General features: G+C 46.9%; 1 protein-coding gene across 9 annotated transcripts in view; it reads right to left on the reverse strand.

Moving 5' to 3' along the window:
* Positions 1–17936, reverse strand: part of PDGFA (platelet derived growth factor subunit A) — a 158470-nt gene extending 140534 nt beyond the window's left edge. For all 9 annotated transcript variants that reach the window (XR_009818490.1, XR_009818492.1, XR_009818491.1 and 6 more), the window contains exons 1-4: positions 17415–17936; positions 16127–16223; positions 8801–8905; positions 6501–6688 (exon numbers count right to left, since the gene is read on the reverse strand). Coding sequence is in view for 6 of the 9 variants with exons in the window: in XM_061993571.1 (XP_061849555.1) it covers positions 6501–6688; positions 8801–8905; positions 16127–16223; positions 17415–17477 (453 nt within the window). In the remaining 3 variants the exon portion in view is untranslated. The remainder of the gene's footprint in view (positions 1–6500; positions 6689–8800; positions 8906–16126; positions 16224–17414) is intronic.
* Positions 17937–21508: the final 3572 nt, after the last annotated feature.

Consider the following 21508-nt stretch of genomic DNA (forward strand, 5'->3'; position numbering starts at 1 on the left):
GGAGGTACTGGCTCTCTCTTAGAAGAGTTACATGACAAAGCAATAAAGTCTGATCCAACCAAGAGCCCCAGTTACTACCAAATAAAGCATCCACAACTACACTAGACTCTCCTGGTAATAGTTTGTGTATTTGGTGGGGATCTAATGCTTCAAACCAATCTTCACGCTACAAAAATCATTCCCTGCCCCTCCCAAAACTGGAACAATGATGTCACCAAATGAGAGTGGCAGCTGGAAAAGAAAAAAATCACACTCCCAGTTCCAGTAACACTCTTCTGGCTCTGTGGACACAAACTACCAAAGACCTCTGAATGAGAGTAACCAAAGCCAGGGCAAAATCCTGGCCTTGTTAAAAGTCAATGGGAGATGTGCCATTGCTTTCATGGACTGAGAAGTTCAGATCCATATGTTAGTCACCACCTCTTGTGTCAACAGGATCTGGAGACAATTTTCATTTACCCAGCAAACAAAAGTTGTAGAGATACAGATGCAGTAACTAAAGTGTCCACATGAAAAGGCATCCTGCAAAACTGCCAGATCTCCAACTGCCAGATTAAAAGCTGCCCATGACACAGAAGAATGTTTCTACCGAAAGACTAACTATGGGTTGAAGCAGTATGTTTCAAACTCTCCTAACAAAACTCAACTCCATCAAGCCTTTGACCGCAAAGACTGGAAAATGTATGGTATAAATGAGTCATCTGGCATCAAAGGATGACTAATCTTTAAAATTTACAAAAACAAACAGTAATTAAGACACCTCTATCATCAGAGACAAAGAAAGTGACCCAGCAATCATGAAACAGTTTTCAGACCTGCCATGCTTATTACAGCTGTTAGGGGAAAAAAAAGTCTTATTGAAAATTACATGCAACAAAAATAAACTGTAATCAAGCTTTTTAAAGTCTGCCCTTGTTTTGCTTGGTTTTACAAACTGAAAGATATATGCAGTTACCGTGGCTGTTATTAAACAACAGTAAAAAAAAAATACCCACCAAAAAAGGCAGTACTTTGAAGACTAGATCACAACGAATTTATGCAGCAATGCAAAGCTGACTTTTTTAGTGTACTATAGTCAAAATACAATCCAGCATATGTTCTATTGCCCTATTTTATGCTACACAAGTTGAAGCAACATCTTTTTGTAAGATGTTGCAAAAATTCAAACTGAAGCAGCACAAACCAGATAAAATGCTGTTCTCATGTCATCTGTTAACACCTGCTGTCACACAGGATGCTAATCTAAAATGATGAAGATTGCAGGTCAGGTTTTCAGTGGGTATAAACAGGGACAGCTATGCTAATAGTATGGGATGTTGCTTCGTGTTACCATATTTTTGTACTTTCCCCCTGGTTTTCACCTTGTACAGTTACTATCAAGTGTTTTATCAAATGCTTTGAGATAGTCAGTTCTCAACAAACCAACATGAGCTTGTTTTCCTTGTTTCTAAAACGACTGAACCTCAAATCCTCCAAACTCACATCACTCTCAAAAAAAAAACCTCTAAGAGAAAGACAGTGAAATAACTGACATAAGTAAACGGTCTCTAACTCATGGCACTACATTTGTCTCACTGTAGACTCTCGTACTATCCTGCAGTGTGGTAGCTAAGTAAACAAAAACTGATAAAAAATGTGCAAGAACACCTTTTTTAGAGCTTCTCAGGAGAAATGAAACCAGGGAGTAATAGCAGGGAAAAAAATATTGTAAGCAGAGGTACTCATTTGTAGCACAAAGTCAAAAATTATCATGGGCAGGTAATTGCAGGATAAGTCTTGGCACAAAAAGCTTCCTAGAACAGTAAGACTTACAAGGCTGAGAGCTAAATAACAGGATGGGAAAGAAAAGAAAAAAGCAACTGTATGAGAACACTTTTTGGGAACACCTCTTTCTTCTGTATTAAAATAATTGCATACCGACACAACAGGAAAACTCTACCCTCACTCTGCAACTGTAATCTTTACAGCCCTCAGGTCTGCAAGGAAGATACACACCGCTGGGGCACGAAGGCACCACAACTGAGCAGGGCTGACGGATTCTGTGGGGCCTGGCAAACGTTTCACAGGACCAGAGGCATTGCTGCAAGGCCAGGCGGGCAGGACTGGCACGGTGCCTTCCCGGGCACACCGTGCCAGCTGTGCGTGCCTCCCCAGCACGGGCGAGACGAGAGGCGGCTGGGAGGCCAGCCGCCCCAGAGCCTGGCAGCCGCCCATCCTAAAGTACCCATTAACGATATTTACAGGGCACTCCTCTGGCAAAATCCGTACCTCTGAAAAGCCTCGTGCACAGTTATTTAGGGTGGGGTTGGGAGTTTTCCCTGCAGGGAAGCAAGGCCCAGCCCACCGGGGAACAGGGGGCGGCCCTGCCAGCGCTCGAGGCAGGAGGAAGACCTGTCATAGCCTCGAGGGTAGGGGCTACGGCTCTGCCAAGCCCGAAGGAGGCAGCGGGAAGGAGGGCTTCGAAACAGCCAGTCCTCAAGGACTCGACGAAAAGCCCTGTCCCAGCCCCAGGCCGGGCGGCTGCAGCCCCGCCAGGCCCCGGGCAGGCGCCGGGAAGCCCTCTCAGGGCAGCGGGGCACGCTGGGAAACGCAGTCCCCGCGGCGCGGGAAGCCCACGCGGCCGCGGGGCTCGCCGGGAAGGCGCCGGGGGCGGGGCCGGAGGGTGTGCCCGCGGCAGGAGCCGCCTCTGAGGGCGGTGTGTGGGCGCCTCAGAGAGCGGCGTGGGGCTGCTCGTGAGGGCCGTGTGTGGGCGCCTCAGAGAGCAGCGTGGGGGTGCCCGTGAGGGCGGTGTGTGGGCGCCTCAGAGAGCGGCGTGGGGGTGCCCGTGAGGGCGGTGTGTGGGCGCCTCTGAGGGCGCTGTGGCGGGAGGAAGCGTCCACGGCAGGGCTGGTGCTACCGCCGCAAACTCATTACTTTCCTCTCAGGTGGCGGCTGATGTGGGGTCTCTCACTGTCCCTGAGCTAAAGCAGCCGGACCTTGCCCTCTGCTAGGCAACGGGCGATGACAGGGTTCCTCTCATGCTCTGAGGGCACCTCTCTGTTTTTCTGTCTTGTCATCACTTGTATCAGCGTTTCCCTTGTTTCTCCCATTCTTAAATTGACCTTTGATTCCCGTCAGCTGGTCCTGCTTGCAGGTCTCACCAAGTGCTGGCAGTAATCTACACACACAACTTGTTCTGCAAAGGTTTTTGAACCCTTTCAGAGGCTGGCTAGTTCTACTGAACAACTCGTTCTGAATTCTTGCATTTTTCCCATCTCTCTTTGAAACATCTCTGAACAACTCCCAGGTGACAGCTGAGGAGCTGCTACTGCATTCCCTCCTCTCCAGCTCCTTGCTTGGCATCTTTCCCTCATATTAGTGTGCTGTAAAAATATCCTAGGTTAAGGTTCTCCCTAACCAGCTCAAAAATGAATATTCAAAAATGGCTAAAGCTGGTATAGCTACAGCTCAAGGACAAGCCAAGGCAAAGCTGAAGTAGGTGGAGTGACTTAGCTCTGGTTTCTTGGTTTGGAAATTGGCATTGCTGCAAACAACTGTAATATTCAGCTTGACTGTTCAAAATTAGCAGTATAGGCAGGATTTGCTCTATAGTATTAACTAGGTTTTGCTGCTGTGACCAAACACTAAGAACATCACGCTCAATATTACAAAAAACCTCTTGGGAAGACTCGGCTCAGAAACCCGCCAAATAAATTATAGTTTGGTACTTGGCAAATACTTGATCTCACTGTGCAGAAGCAACAGAATCTGCAGATGTTACTGAAATGCTTTTGCAGGCAGGGGAGGAAATATATCTGTAACTGACACCAGTGCCCTTAACTCACCAATCCTTGTCACCATTACTCTATCAGGAGAGAAACACAATCCTTTCTGTCCTATCAAAGATCAATTCCCGACCAACCTCTTGCTTTCAGTCAGATTTTTGCAGTGATGCAAAGGTACAGCTTGCTGAAGAGCTGTAGGACCAGGGTAAGGTGCAGGGTAAACCTGTCTTTTACTAACCCACCCCATGAAAGGGAAACCTTTTGGGAAAACCACTCCATCAACATCCTTGACTTGTAGCCTCCCTACAGGTCCAATTCCACAAGCCCGTTAATGGTACTTGACTGACCAGAGCTCAGTGAAAGCAAAGTAAGAACATCCCTGAAGCCTAGTGCTTTTGAACCATGTCCTAAGAATGGAATGCCCCAACACAAGCACCTCCACTGCTCCTCCCACACTGCCACAGCAGTCTCTTAACCTTCACTACAGTGGCCCTCAGTAAGACAAAGAAAACACCCTTTGCTTTCGCCTGTTGGATGATGCAAACCCACTTGCTGACCTTTCTGGATGAACATTTTTCCAGTGTGAATGGGCCAGCTATGATCTCACTACCTTGTCAATGAAGAGGAAGTGGGGAAAGCCTTTTCAATGCTTAATCAAAAGAGGGCTTTTATGCAGTCTGACATCAGGGGAAAACACAAGACAGCTTTCCAACCGCACTTGCAGGAACAGCTGAGAAGGCTCTCCAAAACCGCTCCCCTTACCTTTCCAGCGACCCTCACTCAGGGCCAGCTACTTAATGGCATGAGCAGACATTCAGCTCTGAACACAGGATTGGCAAAAGGCTCATAAAACCATTAATTATATCAAAGCAACAAGAGGATCTGACTCTGGAGGGCATAAATATGGATTCTGTTCAGAGATTTCTGGTGTGACAGTGGGGTCAGCCTACAACCTTTACAATGAACATCCTGTTCCTGCTTGACCTCTTGTCCTTTTTTCCCCCTTTCTACTTAATGACTGTTTGGAGCAGTCTTGGAGCTTGGAAAAAAAAAAAAAAAAGTCCTCCAAAGCTGACTGACGTACATTGATATTGCTGGTGGCAATATATTTACACAGCCACAAAAAGCAGCTGCTCAGCTGAGCCTACATTTAGCTTGCACCCTACTGAAATGAATGCAAATCTAAAAGCACTAAACGGTATCAGCAGACTGAACGAAAACTAAGAAGTCTTTAACATGGCAGTGTGTTGCGGAAGTGGCGCCAGCAATGACACCCTGCAAAGCTGCTGCCAGTTGTGGAGTTTGCAGCTTCTAAGGAACCCTCAGTGTCCCCAGCAACAGGGGACTTCAGCCAAAGCTCTGTCTCTCTACCACCTTCCCCATCATCCCGAGGACAGGAAATAAGCACAGGGCCGCAATGTTAAAAGCAAGTACCAACAGTAACTTCATACCTCAGCTCTTTGCCGGCCATCACCAGCTGCTTTGTACGGTGAAGCTACACAAAATTAATTGGAAGCTGTATCAAGCCCAAAGACAACAGCACTAGATATTACAACCCCGAGGCACTTGGCTCCTATTCTGGAGCTTACAATTGTAGTGCTTGAACAATTGTAGTGCTTCAACCTCCACGGTTTGTTCTCAGCCCTTGATTAATTATTGATCCCAATTTTTTCCTCATTTCTCATTGTTTCTGTGAAGCGTATCTCACAAAGGAAAGGCAGCGAGCAAGTGGAGAGTGTAATTATTTTTGGATTGAAAGAATCTGTTCAGATGTTTCTGCAGCTTATTGGGATGTGAAAACATTTTTCAGATGTTTAGAAACAGAGAAGAAAAAGAACCCCAGCCCAGATGTTTGCCTGTATGACCAACAATGAAATGGCTTAGGTGCCTTATTTTGTGTTTAGGACATACAGCGCTATGTTAACAGCAACTTTCTCAGTAAGAAATCCATTGCAAGCACAGGGATCAGTGTCATTACTGGGCAACTTTACGTTCAAGAATGTGGTGGGGTTGTTTCTTTTTTTAATAAATACCACTCTTAAAATACTCAGAGCAACAAGAATTAAGAGTCTTAACAATCTAACTGCTAAGTGCAAGTCTAATCTCTTCCACGCAGATGTAGATCAACATTACTTGTTTAAATACTGATAAAAGTTAGAACACAGTGAAGCCGAATGAACGTAAGAAATATTTCACATAATATTTACTGGAAAATTGCAACAGGGATTTTGTCTAATGAGTAAATACAGCATGAAGCCGTTGAGTCTTCTGTCCCTGGGGTAAGATAATTTGAAACACATTTTTTTCAGATCAAAAGTGTTATGTTGTCAAATATAAAAGCCCAATTTAGTCTGCATAATATTTAATTACGAAACCAGCATTCCATACTGTGATTTATTTATTTTTTAAAGTCCAGTGCCCCTTAAGTCATTTTATCTTCTTAAAGATTTGTGCTGTGCCAGATCATGAGAAACACATAATCAACTGTATTTTCATTCTAAAAGAAGAAAAACCTAAAGGGAGCCCTGTGAAAATCGAATCCAAACCCAAGATTTTCCAGTGACCATTTAACTTAAAAAGGCCATCTGCTCACTCGAAATGGAGAGGAGCATCGTATCTCATCCTACTGCTATGAGGATGAACAAGACCCGGTCATACACAAAAGCCACAGGGAAACCTGGAGGTTTTAGACTGAGGAGGACCCTCTTAGTACTCCGCAGCCCCTCTTTTGCTCACCTTGACGCTTCTGTGATGTATTCGCGACGGCTGGCATTTCACACTACTGGTGTTGCAACAGCCAGTGCAGCGTTTCACCTCCACGCAGGGTGGCCATATCAGGAAGTTGGCAGAGGTGGGATCAATCTGACTCCGAGGTATCTCATATATAACCGTCCGTGTTTTGCAGACAGCCGGGATGGCTTCCTCTGTGAACACAAGAAATTCACACTTCCAGGTGAGCAGCTGCTCTCCCTTCAGAGCACCCAGATACTTTACACCACCAGTTTACTAGCAGCACCCTTAGCTGGTGGGTTGAGATGGTGTTCTCAGTTCCCACTCCTTACTGACAGGTCAATGCTGAGTACTGCTTGCCTACCACTGAAATGTGAGTGCTTACCCTATGGACAAGCTTGACTCACACCCAAAAGCCCAGCCCTATAATGGGGGTTTACAACAGCCTGCCTCCCAACATAGCTCGGAGCACATACCATTAGATAAGACAATCCTGGCTCTTTAGAAGTGACAGCAAGCCAGAGGCTTCTCCAGATTAGATGGTCCTCTAACACAGCCTCATAGCAACTGTGGAACAGCAGCTGTTATTTTACAACACTGGGGCAATCGTTGCACATGCATATTATCACACATATATGTAAATACCACAACAAAAGTTGCATTGAGGATATTTATCTCACATCCAAATTGACTGAGCTGGGAAACAATCTGCACTGGCTTGAAACTTTTGTGTCTTAGGTTTCTGCTTCCAAAACCTAAACACCCCCACATCAGGGAGTCTGGCCCATCTGCCATCCCAAAGGGCAACTGCCATTTTTTACTGAATTAAGTTATCAAAGCTTTGTACAGGGTGAGTTTCATTTGTTACTTCTTGAATGAGGCAAACCCACAAGAGTGGCATGACCACTAAACCAATATCCTGCTGGGCTAAGGTAAGGTGAGCTTATAAACAACAGCTTCAGCCACGTAAGGATCATGAATAGCAGCTCTGTACTGCTGCATGATGCTGCCACGAAAAATCCAAACTATCGATCCTTCTCAACCTAAGGACTGCCTAACAGGTCAAGCTGATAATTCAAAACCTTCCAGAAAATTGCAGGAACAACTCGTCTGATGACAAGTTCTTTGAAGGCAGCTTGGACTTTTTTTGCCTTGCAGTGGAAGCAGCAGATAGCTTTGGGTTAGATGTGTCAGGGAACTGTCTGCACTCCTTCAGTTATTTCCAAAGTAGAAGTAGTTCAGGCCTGGCCTGTGCCTGAAACATCAAAACTGGGCTTACTTTTGAAAGAGATGCTTTTCAGCCAGCTAAGTAGAGTGAAAATTCTTCTTTTCAATCCCCAGTGCCACGAACTCATGAAAATTAACGGATCCAATACTGCAAGATAGCTGGCAGCTCCTACAAGTTATTGAGCATATCCAGTTCCCACTGACTTTTATGGGGAGGCATTCAACACCTTGCAGGGTACGGTGCCAAGTGCAGCAGACTGTTTCAGAACCGCTGTTCTCTCGAGGCATTCAATGTGACGAGGGAGCCTGCCAACTCTCACTGCAACCCCACGCTGACAGCACGCTGTGCTACCCACAGCGGCCCACCGCAGCCTCAAGTACAAAGGTATTGACTAGGAATTACCTATCCTAGATAAGATCCTGGATGCTTTCCACAGTCAAAGGCAACTGGTAAAATGCTCAGGCCTAATCAGATGAACGAGCATTGCATACAAAATTCTATTCTAAGAGTCATTAGCATCTATTTCAGTTTACACTTGGGCTTTGTTGGATCACCATCATTATTGTTTAACAAGAACAAAATCCCCTGTAAACACGGCTGGTGCCCTATGCAATGATGGAAGTCAATGCCCCAGAGTTTCCATCAATGGCTTTTAATTTTTTGGATAAACTGGTATTTTCTTGTGAACAAAGAGTCAAGCTGTTTCCCTTTGTGGAGCTTCTGTACTGAAAACTCTACCAACTGTTGATGTTTTTTGAAGCACACTGCTGTAGTTGTTCCCCACACCATGAATTATACATTGAATATCACAGCATTTTCTAACCAAGGTCTAGCTTTCTAACATGCTGCAACAGGAAAGTGAATGTAAAGAATTTGTGCTTGTCTGTCTCCTATGGACATCCTCCAGAAGACAGCTTCTCAGGCAATGGCTTGTTTTGTACAAAAAGAAAGGCAGAAACTAGAAATGGGCTTTTTCCTTTGTGCGTGACACATTTTTTTCCAGTGAAGTGTCCTGCTTTGCTTTCCACAAGCACCCCCTCTGTTTTCACTCCCCAACTACAAACAGCTTGCTTCTTACCAATGCTTCTTTTTCTGCGAATGGGCACAGGACGATTCTCTTGCACATGTTTAGCAGAATGCACACTGTAAGATCTCAAGTTTGTTTCTGAAACATCATCATACCCTAGAACAGGAAACAAAATATGAAACCTCAGCTATGTTATTCACATCCATGTTGCTACAGTGCTGTTCCATACATATGCTCATATGCACAAGACCAAATCCTGCTGCCAAGTAGTCAATGTAATTTCAAGGCCATAAGGTATGGAAGACACAGACGTTAAGTATCATGTACATGCATGCACAATTTAATTCTAATATCCATTCAACTGAAAACCCCCATTAACAGTGCAGAGTCTGTGACACAGAACCATATCAAGACTAAAACAGTTGCATTTTTGTATGAAAGGGATAATACAGCTTCTCTTACTGGAAAGGTGTGGAAATAAGAATAATATTTCCCAATAAAAGTTTCTTGTCAGTTTTGTGAAGTTCTGCTACGAGGCTATGGTAGAAACTATGGTATTATACACACAACAGCAACAATGCTGCCTCTGTAAATTTTCTCTTGCTTGGATTTCAGGGCAGCACTAGAACAGAATCAAAAGCAAAAAGTAACTAGCATGGGTTTCCTTTTAGCCTCTCTGTTGCAGAACAAATCCCCTGTGAAGTATCCTAACCTTTGGAGGGGCATCTGAAGCTACTGCAAACTCTGGGACTGCATCCAGGCTTGTCTTGTTCCCTAAATAAGCCTACCACATGGGTTAAAGGGCCATGAGAAAAAGCAAAGATGGAAAACTTGGCATTTCATTTATCATAAAAAAACAACAAAATAACTGCTCCAACTATTTGGTTTTGTTAAGCGAAGCAGTCCAGGTCGTGTCCCATGCAGTGGGGTTCTGAAAACAACAGGCACAATCTGTAAACGGGGGATCAGGAAGATGCAAGGAGACTGAGGACTACACGTAGATTCTGACACGCCAAAAACAAGAGTTTTAGCGCTCTGCTGCCTTCAGTGCCCTCTGTAACATCACTGGAGTGTCAAGATTTCACTTCTGGCTCCAAAGAAAACTGTGATGTGCACTAAAAAAATTTAAATGGCTACTACACAGCATCCAATTACCCTCTCTACAAGACTCCTGTCTTCTGCACATCACACGCCCTACTTCCAGTTCATTTTGCATGCACAGCTGACTGTGACTCTGGAACTCATTTTACTCTCAGATTTTATTAGTAACATATATTGTAAGGATCTGCTGGACAAACAGACTAACTCCTTTTCTCCTCCCTCCAAGAAATCCTGTCCTAAAGAGCTCACAGCTTGTGAAAATCACCTGCAGGACCTGGTAAGACATGAAGACAGTGGTACCTTCAGCAGCTTAGAAGCTGTGCCTCAAGGTTTATCTTCACTTCTTGGAAAATACTATCGTAGGTAGCTAAGAGAAGATGAAATTGGAGGCCCAAGAGGTAGTGCCAGGAACATCCACTGGTCCTGTCTATTTTCCTTATCAGCTGAACAGATCCTTGTCTGAAATAAGTGAGTGTGAAATCCAGAATCTTTATTTTGCCAAGTAAGTTGGCTCCTACTTTCTATGCAGAGTGCTTGTTTCCCATTGACTTTGATGGGAAATTTTAGAACCCAACTCATTAGCTGACAGTGGGCTTTGACAGCAGTTCCAGTCCTGTACTGTAACACAGCAATAACTAATAGATTTTATTTCTGCTTTTATTGTACCCCATATTCCAGAAAACTCATCAGTGGGGTAAGTAAAACGGCTGGCCTGAGACCCCACGGGAAGTTTGTGACTGAGCTTGGGAGCAGAGTCAAGTCTCCAGCATCCCATTCCAATGGCACCAGGCCATCCACCTGACTTCAAAAGGTGCAACATGAGGATCCGTTCTGACGTTCTTCCAACCTTCTCCTGCTTCCCAGCACTCAGCCTCCCAACACCTTTCACAACCTCTCGCTCAATCTGAGGCAACGAAGTGATACTCAAAAGAAAGCAGCATGATTTTTTGTCAGAGTAAGATCCAAGCTAGTCTCAGAGCAAGAAGAGCCTCTTGTCCGTGTGCAAACAGTGTTTGAAAGAGATTAAACGCAAAACTGATGCCTCTAATCCGAATCGCTTGGTGGGCACAGGCATCTTGCTGAAAAGAGAAACCTCTGATGATGCCAGCTGTACAACGGGCCTGAGCCACAGGTCCTAATCCCATGTTCAGCACACTGGCATAGCTCCCTTCTAACATGACGGATTTCTTGCTGCCTTGTTTAAAAGAACTGGTAAGACTAAAGGAATAGTATGATCAGCTAACCAATATGTTAAGCCATGTGCTTATATATAACTGCTCAACTCAGTTGCAATTAGCCATATCCTATCATCATGTTTATAAAGCAAAATGACATGTCGAGGAGCATGTGTTGCTTCTAAGATGAATTCTAAGGTGAAGAAGGCCTCTGGCTCATACTGCATCTCACTGTCTCACTACATATCTTAGGCATGATATTATTTCATAAGTTTGTGTCTCACTGTGGGGGTTAAAAAAAGAGATCTACACAGCTAGCACAGCAGACTGCGAAACCAGTTCCAGTCAAACCTCACTGCATTATGCAACACAAATCATTCCCATCGATGATATTCTTTTTTTAATAAACAGAATTACGGAGCACATGGTTGGAGCCAGAAGACAACTACAATGCTGAAGGCACTTGGTGTGCCCCTGATTCCCGCAGGCATTTGGAAGGAATTCCATTTCCCAGTGTAGTCAATAGGAAAATCACTGCACTTTGAGCAATATTCTAAGTCAACAGCAGTCTTGCCCAAGCAGGACTGAAGAAATCTGAAAGCCAGCTTTGAAACCCACACTTCACTGTGGATGTGTGGCCAAAAGACTATTTCATTGAAACAATGACACTATAGTTAATTACAAATCTCCAGTTTGACTTTAAAGAAGGTTGATACCTAATTTGCTGGAGTTTTTCCCCTTAAAAAGGGCACAAAGTCTCAGGATAAGGACAAGCTCTCCGCAGAGGAAGTGAGAGTTTATGGGTGCTTAGTACCTCACAAAATGAGGCTTAGAGCAGAAAGCTGCTTGTCACTAAGTGAAGATGGAGGATGCTGCACGCAGCAGCCAGATTAATGCAGCTCTCTTTTAACGTTTTAATAAGAATAAGAAAAAATGTTTTCATGGCAGCTGATCAAGAAATTTCTCTGTAATCTTTTATGTACTGACAACATATCAATGATGGGTACAAAAACTCTTGCAATTAGCCTTGGTCAATCCATTAGTGTAGCTGAAATTGTTCTTTTTTTGTCAGATTGGCATTTTTCCACTGGGTCGTGGAGTGTAAATCACAGAGTTCCTGTGACATCCTGCCAATACGTGATTACTCTTCTCACTAAACAAGCATGTGGAAAGCATCTTAAGACTACTGGTACATTATATTTATCAGTTTATACTTTGGTATTGTCATCTCCTTCCCAAACAATTTAATGTGAGGTACAATCCTCAATATCTGCAGCCTTAACACAAACCCTTCTAGATGGCACTTGGATGCACATCCAGAAAGTGTAGGTCCAAGACTTCTCATACCAACAGCAGCAGTTCAGGAAATTTTCATTATCGCTTTTTTTCAGGAATTCAGTGCAAGGTACAATAAACCAAAATGGTCTGTCTTACAAATCGGTCCTAGAGCCAGAAAGCCCAAGGCAACGTCAATCTGTTTGTTTGATCTTCTCGCTGGATGATGCAAAATATGCCCTTCTGACATCCAACTGCAGATAGATGTCATTAAGTTTTCAACTTTGATCTATTAAAGGAAATATAAGTAGCAGCCTGTGAGATCCTGTTTTGTTTAGGGTTTTTTTTTCCCCCTTTCCCTAAACGTGATCAACTAACTGTAAAGGAGGAGGAGAATTGCCTCTGTCTCAGGAGAAACGCAGGGTGCACATGGCAGATGCCTACCTCTCATAATGTCTAAAAGGTGGAAGGAGAGCAAATGCAACATCCTTAACTGGAGCACCACGCCAAAAGCCACAAAGTCAACAGAAGATTTTCCAATAGACTGAGCTCTGCAGCAATCTAAGGATTTTCCATGAAAGTATACTGTTAATTTAGTCCCACCTCACAAAAGCTACTCAGCTACTTCTTAATCACAGGCCGTTAAATTCACATGGCCTAAGGTGACCCTGTGGTTGATGCCCTCAAACCATGCAAAAGAAGCACACTCAGCCCTGCCTTTCCCCACGCAGGGAGATGACTGGGGGAAAATCTGTTCCCAGCGGGAGGCAAACATAATAGGTGATGAAATGAACTCTACCTCCCACAGGACAGATGGGAGAGGTGAAGTGCGAAGAGAAAAACCAACACTGCTAAGCCAAAGAGAACTTCACAGGCGGAATACAGGAAATGCTCCCGTTTTGGTGACTTAGTCTGTTAGTAGTAAAACTGTACTCTGCACGCTACAGCTGCCTACTTCCTGGGAGCGTGCACGCTTTCTGTTTTAAACAGGGTCAGACTCTGCTCTCCCGTCACGCCAACCAAACTCTGACACTGACTACAGATCCCAACCACAGCAAATTAATGTAAGACCCCATTTTCTGATATAAACAGGGCATTTTCATGTTCCCTTGACAGGGATTTCTCTTTGAATCAGACATGCAGCATTGGGCTCCAACAAATTGGCCTGGATTTTCTTTTTTGAATACAATGATAAGCTCCATGTTGAGTAGTGTTTTTCTTTAAGTAATATGCCAGATGGTCTGGGGGTGTGGTTTCTAATTTTATGAAGGGGGTTATCAGTCATCTCTGCGCTACAATATAGAGACCAAATCTGTCAGAATAGAAGAAAAACCTGCCCACTCTGACTTATAAAACTTACTTTTCCAATTAAAAATATATGCTTTGCACTGAGGGAGAGAAAAATGACTGTTCTTCCTTCATTTTCCACAGCTTCTGTCTTGCTAGTCGGGAATATCAGATATTTGCTGCATGCGTGCCTGATCCTGCAAACACTTCCCTTACGAGATCATTTGTAATTCTCAAGTCCACCCACTGAGTTTAAACAGGGCTACTCACATGCAGAGGGACTGGCAACACCATGCACTGAAACAAGGGAGAAAATAATCACTGGAGTGTTTTTGTTCTGTGCCTCGGTTTAAACCAGTCTATGCTATAAAACAGAAATATACCCAGTGTACGAGCTCTCACTGAACTAGCCCTTCCAGAAATGCAATTACAGCCCTAAGAAAACGCATTTCAGAAGTATCACCTTAGCAGTGACAACGAGAAAATATTCCATTTGCTAATCCAAGCCAATACTAAATATAGTAAACAGGCCCGATTCTGTTTACTGAGGAAAACGTGGTAATTTGAATGCTCGATTAGTCACCCTGATAAACCCTTAGTAAGAATTACTCATGACAGTAGGGACTGCAGGACTTGTGCCCAGAAAACGTAAATGCGGGTAGGAGAGACTGCTTGGTCTGTGCGAAGATCCAATCCTGCCTGTGTAGCTCAGAAAAGGAGCACACAAGCAAGAACAGGGTGAAAGGCTGAATATTTTGGCTTTACTTATTAATATTGTTTGAATTCATGTCTTAAGGCATTACTGTTTCATGTTGAAACAGTAAAATATTTATGCGTCGTGTTGCTCTAATGGTTTCTAAACTGACAAATTGCACGACAACAGCAAAATGAAACAGTAAACTTGTGGCTGACCTCTTCCAATTTTTGGTCATGCATCCTCTGGTTAATATTTGCCACGAGGTAAGTAATTATTATCTGAAATAAATTTCTCTGCTACATCTACTAATTTATTCAGCTCCCGCCTTTGCTCCACTTGTCTGCTTGATTCTCTTGCAATGGAGCCATGTGAACTTTTGCTCTCCTTGTGAGTGGTATTTAAAAATGAAGCATGTGCTTTTTACACTAGAATATTTGAAAAAAAAAAATATCCATTCTAGCAGCTCTGGAATACTGACTCAAACACAGAGGAAGCATGAAGTGTTTTAAAATGCTAGCACTCAGACCCAGCTCTTCTGCAACAGCAGCTGAGCCTTCCACCGAGTTCACAGGGAAAAAGATTCTAGCAGCAGTGCACTTGTCTGGCCCAAAACAGCCTTCAGTGAGGAAATATGTATTGCATCCCCCTTCCCTGTGGTGAAAGCTTCCTTAATTGCAGTGATAAGCAGTAACAATGAAGCGCCTCTCTCCAAAAATACTAGACTGATGCCAACAAATCTGGTAATTAGTAATTAGCCTCTACGGTAAAGTATTGTGCAAGGGAGAAATATTCCCATTTTCAGTGTAATGGGAAACCGTTTGCTCCCTAATCACATGAAAATTGAAAGCTATGTCTGTAAAACACGTTCCTAGTGCATTCCCGCTCATTAATCCAACACTCGACAAAAAGCAGTGAGTTAAAACTCTAGAATGATCCTGCAACACTGACTGAAGGTGATTGAACCTGGCACAGACTTTACACAAATACAGAGCATATGTTTTAAAAGGAGATGGCCCAGTACCAACGCAAGCAAGAACTCATTCATTTCTTCTCCGTGTTTGCTCTTCAGAGAGATGCAGGTTTCCCTTGGGCACATCAAAGGTGCCGGGTTTATTCTCTCTCAACTAAGGGAAGAAATCACCAGGAACAAAGTGCATCAAGTGAAACCAAATGATAAGAAACCCAGTAATATAGTGCTTTGAGAGCTGATTTACTGCTGCAATGATCTGTTTGAACTGCACGTTCTCACTACACCCATTTGCATGCCTAATGATGCAGAAAATAACCCTGCACTATTTTCTTTTCAGAAAAAAAAAAGTGTCTTTTTAAGGGCAAGCTTCATACACAGGTTCCTGCTTAAAATCAGTGCGGACAGTTTATTTTCCTTTTAATAAAGCCCAGCACTTAAGAGACATTACTTCATTCATAAATATTGTTTCAAATATTTTAAATACCTCTAGGACAGTAGTTTAAAGATAACAGAGCAATGCAAGACTAACAACAAACCTTATGGAAATTCTTCTCCGCTGAGAGACGGAGAGGTCTTGAAAACACAAGAGGGTCACCAGGTTTCTCTCCACCCCGAACCCCCTGAAGTTTTAATTCCCGATCGGCCCTTTGGCTGCCGCCTCCCTTTGAAATAAAGCTCCCTCGCCCAGGCCAGCCTGGCTCTTGGGGCTGGGTGCTTGCATGGGTCTCGTCACCCGAGGCGGGGCAGCTCGGGCTGCGCCACCGGAGCGCCCAGAGGCGTGCGGGTCGCTGGGCCGCGGCCGCCCGCGGTGCCTCGCCCGCGGGGCGGCGGCGGCCGACGGCGCGGAAGGAAGGAGGACGGGACTAATTTACCTACGGAGTCAATCTCCAGGAGGCGCTGCAAGTCGCGGATGCTGTGGATCTCGCTGTGCGCCAGCCGCTCGATGAGCTCCTGCGGGATCTCGGCCTCCTTCAAAGACACACACACACACACCGTGGGTCACCGCGCAGCCCCGCGCAGCGCTCCCCGCAGCACCAGGGGCTGAGCGCTTCGGGACTGGGGGTTTTAAGATTTTATGGAGGATACGGGGTGTTTGCTGGACGTGTCTGGACGAAGCAGGGGAAAAATACACACACAAGCGCCCCCTCACCCCGCTCCAGTGTGCGCCTGGAGCGCTTCCCGCCGCCCCCGCCTGCGCGCCCGCGGGGGCTACGCCGCCGCCCGCCCAACTGCGCCACGGCTCGCCCGGCAGAGGAGCTCCGCACGGCCCCGGCCTGGCAGAGCATAGACCCGATAGCGCCGCATCTCCGAGCCCTGAGCCCAGCTCGACGGCTGCAAACCCACCCAGGGCAGATAAAAGTTTGCCCAAGCGGGCGTGAAGTCCACCGCGGGAGCGGGATCTCCCGATCGGGAGAGGAGGAGAGGGACCGTGTCCCACGGGGCCACCGCTATCGTACCAGCTCCCACGTCGCGGCTCTCAGTGCCAAGCAGACTCGGTCCCGGGAAAAGTTACAGACGCCGCTCAGCGCCGAGCACCGCGCTCGTCCCGACCAGGGCCACCTGTAGCAACCCCCAGGACGCGGCTCTGTGCCCGAGCGCCCGTGTACGGGCCACCGGCGCCCGACCCCCTCCCGCTCTTAGGCGGCTGATCTTCAAAAACCGGGGAGGGGCGTTTGGGGAGCGGGGAATGAGGTGGTATTCAACCAACTTCTGCCCGCGGCACTAACGGTGCCCGCGGCCGGCTGCGTGCAGCGCCGTGCGCCGCGGGGGCGGCCGCTGCCGGGCGGCTCCGCGCACCGCTCTGCTTCCCAGCAGCCGCAGCTCGCTTGCACCCGCGGGGCGTGAATATGTATACATATCTTTTTAATATCTATATCTGTATATATATAACATTTTTTTAAGGGCAGATAGCAGCCGCGGGGTGGAATGCGCTCTCATTCCCCCTCGCCTCTGGCATGCATTAAATGGCAACTCGCTTTCGGGCTTGGCCGCGAAGGGTTCGGGGCAGGGCGAGCGCTCCTGGCGAGACCGGGGCGCGGAGATGCCGGCGGAACCCAGGTGGGCAGCTCGCTCCCCCGCGCACCCCGCCGCCGGCGAGCCCCGAGCCCTGGCCGCCGCGTCTCCCGGGGACCGAGAACGCAGAAAGCCGCTCTCACCTACCTCGGAGAAGGTAAAGGACAGGTAGCCAAAACCTATCAGCAAAACGCAAGCCCAGGTCCTCATCGCGGTCTAGTGCACTTTGGACACGGAGGGAAGGCAACGCTGATGGAGAGGAGCTGCAGGCCGGCTCCTGCCGCGCAGAAATTCAGTACCATCCCTCAGGGGAAAGGCAGCGGGGTGGTTCGAGGGTCCTCCGCATCCAGGGCGGGTCGGGGCTGCCTCGGGGCGGCGGTGGTTTAATTACGGCGCTGCCGCTGTTTGTACGTTCCCCTCGCTACGGGAGCGTGGCCGCTCTCCTCTCTTCTGCTCTCGCTCGGCTCCTCTTGGCTCTCAGGACTAGACCAGCCGGTACTTCTGCATATTTGCTTAGATCAGACCAAAGTGAAACCCAAGGAGTCGATCCGGAGCGCAGCCGAAACGCCCATCACCTGTCTGGGGCGAGTGGCCCCCCTCGCGCGGGCGGCGCTGGGCCCGCCTCCCCCCGCCGCGGCCTCCCGCTCCGCGCCGGGACCGAGGGATCGCTCTGGCTGCCGCCTGCTCCCCCCGCCAGCTACACTCACCCTCCACCCTCTGCCCCTTTCGCAAAAAGGGAAAAAAAAACCCAAAAATCTTTTATTGATACGGATCGAAATGTTTCTCTTGCTGAGAAATGGTCCCGCTTCCCTCCCCGGCTGGGGCGAGGTTAAAAATAATAATTAATTAAGGATAATAGCAGTGATAAATCGAAGCAATATTGCAAGATCTCGCGGGCTGCCTTGGTGCAGTTCCTTCTCCACTTTGCACGGGAGAAAAAGAGGAGGAGGAAAGGGGCAAAAAAATATTTATATATATATATATATATGGAAGAAGGTTTAAATCCCAAGGGGATCGGAGACGAACTGCAACTCCTGCCGGAGGGAGGATTCCCGGGCTGGCTCCGGAGCGGTGGCCTGTCTGGAGCGTGGCTCCGGCGAGGAGCAGCATATACCGCTCCCCTCCCCGCCATGCGCCGCCCCCGCCCCTCCTCCCGGTACTCCCGGCACCAAACCCACAAACAACAAGTAGTGGGGGCTGCCGGCAGCTGCGGCCCCTGCCAGCGGGGCTCTGCCCACATGGAAGGCAAAAAAAAAAAAAGGAATAAAAAAAGCCAAAGGAGGCGTCGGAGGGCAGGGGGGCTGGGGGGAGCGGGGCAGCCTGCCCTTCCCCCGGCCCTCTGCGGCACCGGGGCGGGGGAGCCGAGGCGCGGGGAAGGGCCGGGAGCTGCTGCGCAACAGCCGCCGCGGAACCTTACGGGATCCACCTTGTGCCCCTGCCTTTTATATAAGGCGGAAGAGATCGCCATGGCCACGGAGGGTTTGGGTGGTTTTTTTAATTCTTCTTCTTCTTTTTTTTTTTCCCGCGGGGGGAGTGGGAGGCTTTAGCAGAAGGGGAGGGGCAGAGCCGCGCTGCCTTGTGTTGTGGGGTGGTTGATGTTAGTATTTTTTTTAACATAGCTTCGTTGCTGCCGTTGCAGCGCAGTCTTCATTGCCAGGGCGAAAAGCCTCCCTTAAATACAAAAGCACTCATACATCTCACCCCCCCCCAAAAAAAAAGAGGGGGTGTCGGCGCGGGCGGGGGCAGCGGTCCCCCTCCGCCCTGCGGCACCCGGCTGCGGCATGCGCGGGCGCGGGGCTCCCCTCCGCGGCCGCGGAGACGCCGCTGCCCGGGGCTCCGCCGCAGCCGGCCCCGACTGCCCCCACAGCCAGCCCCCGGAGCATCGGTGCCGAAGTCGGGCGGTGGCAGCTCGCTGTCGTTTGGCATCCTCCCTCCAAGCTGCCCCGGAGAGAAAATGCCCCCTTCTCCCCGGCGCGGATCCGCACAAGGTGCCTGCTGCACCCTGACATCTCCCTGAACTCATTGTGATTTAAATAACAGCCCTTTCTCATCTAAACAAAGCATCTTAATAGCAGATGCAAAGAATTCGGCTCATCTGAAAATCCAATAGCATTTAAGTGGATTAACTGCAATAACACAACTGAGGAGTGATACTATCCTTCATGGAAGACAATAGACTGTAAATGCACAGCCAGGGAGACTTATCCTTTCATCTCTGAATTTCCTTCAGCATTTCAAAAGCGAATGCTTTCGAGAAGCCCTGAAGGGGTTTGCACGCTACTGGCTTGGACATGCTTCTAGGAAACAACCTGTGCTTTAATGGGCACTTTGCAATTGCATAGAAGTTCCCACCAAAACAGAAGTGGCCTTTCAAGTACGTTTAATTCTCTCTCATGATGTCATGTAGACTTACAGGGTGGTCTCCAGGACCACAACAGGGGGGAAAAGAGAAAGAAAGAAAGAAAGAAAAGAAAGAAAAAAAAAAGGTGGGGGTTGAAAAGAGAGAAAAGGAAAAGAAATGTAAAAGATTTGGAAGCACTTTAAAAAGAAGGCTGCTTTTCTTTAAAAAAAAAAAAAAGGCAAAAAGTGCTGAGCCAGTGTGAAGCCATTCTCAAATGCCTCCTGAGAGAAAAAATTGATCCACGTGCCACACTGCAGCAGAGCCATGCACACAGGCCACACTGGCAAGCAGCAGGGCGAGCAGGAGGCAGAGCAGGGCAAGTCATCCTGGTAGTTGCCATCACTTTCATACACAGGCTTGATATCACAGAAGTTAGAAAGTGATGACTAGGGGTTTTTTTTTTTAATAAATGTCTCATCTGCACTTATCATTTGCTGAGGTTAAAGGAACAATTCTTCTGGTCTGTGTTGTCATAGTAATAAAAAAATAATTACCAAACAGTGAAATGGATTCTGACAGTACCCGCTTGCTGAGCTCCCTCTCCTCTCCTCTCCTCTCCTCTCCTCTCCTCTCCTCTCCTCTCCTCTCCTCTCCTCTCCTCTCCTCTCCTCTCCTCTCCTCTCCTCTCCTCTCCTCTCCTTCATTGGGTAACGTCTGGGATCAGCAGTGCTGGGTATTTGTAGCTCTTTCCAGAGGTATTCCACTACAAAAGCCAACGTAGAGATAAGTCCCACTTTACCTACTGGTAGGAAAAAAATATCTATGCGGTTTTGATTTTTCTTACATTTCCCTCATTTTATGAGAAGCATAAACTGCAGCAACATCTTTTTTAAATCTGTCATTGTGGAGCTCAGATAAGCATCTTTCCTCGAGGTCGAGTTACATTTGGAGTAGCTTTTAACATTAGACTGTTTAGATGGATCATTGCAAATATTTGATAATAGTGCAAAATGTGTAAGATCCCAGAGGAGACCAAAGACCAGGGAAAGTAAATAAGATTAACACAGATTCTGCAAGCAACTTTAGACTTGGGTTGTCTGTCTGCTTATGAAACACATTTTCTCCATGTCTATTGTTTGATCTAAAAATGCATTTGTGCCGTGGAAGTCCTTACAAGCAGGCAAAGCTATGTCTGTGAAAAATGTCACACAGGTGCATCTTTACTTCAGCGTGGCATCTTCCTGCAGTCTCTGAGTGTGTTAAACGTGCATGCTGCAAACACCAAATATCATCTTTTATGTAATACCTATGAGCTACACACGTGGAAAGAGGGACAGGATGGTATTTATAGGTTCGAAAGAAAACCAGTACAAAGAACAGAACACCAGAAAACTAGGTTTTGCACTTTCTTATTTATCTGAGAGCAGTGAGTAAGATCCTGCTTGTCTAATTTAGATCACGAGCCATTAGAAGTCCCTTGAATGCCAGGAATTAAGACTAGGATTATACTATGACAGAGTTTTGGGAAGGAGGATTCTCGGGGTTCACATAGTTCTTGTTATGGGGGAAGGGATGCAGAAGCTCCTTGACATAAAGTGAAACTACTTCAGTGGCACCAATGCTTCCTGCAGGCGATGATAGATGAAGCCAGGGTGCCCCAAATCAAGCTTCAGCATTGGCAGCAGAGCTCATTTAAATCTTTGCTGGCTCAGTTGTTACAAACACGGGTCAAGCCGTGCAGCAGGGCCAACTCGTGTTTCAGAGCAGCATGCTGGGGCTGCGAGGCACCAGAGCTGCAGGGAGATGGCTGGGAGAAGCATGGTGCAGGGGTGGGCAGCAGGGGAGGGAGGCGCTGAAGCTACTGAGGGCACTGGGCTGGCTTCAAAATGGTACCTGCAGT

Source organism: Colius striatus, chromosome 3 (assembly GCF_028858725.1).
Source record: "Colius striatus isolate bColStr4 chromosome 3, bColStr4.1.hap1, whole genome shotgun sequence".
Taxonomy (NCBI): domain Eukaryota; kingdom Metazoa; phylum Chordata; class Aves; order Coliiformes; family Coliidae; genus Colius; species Colius striatus.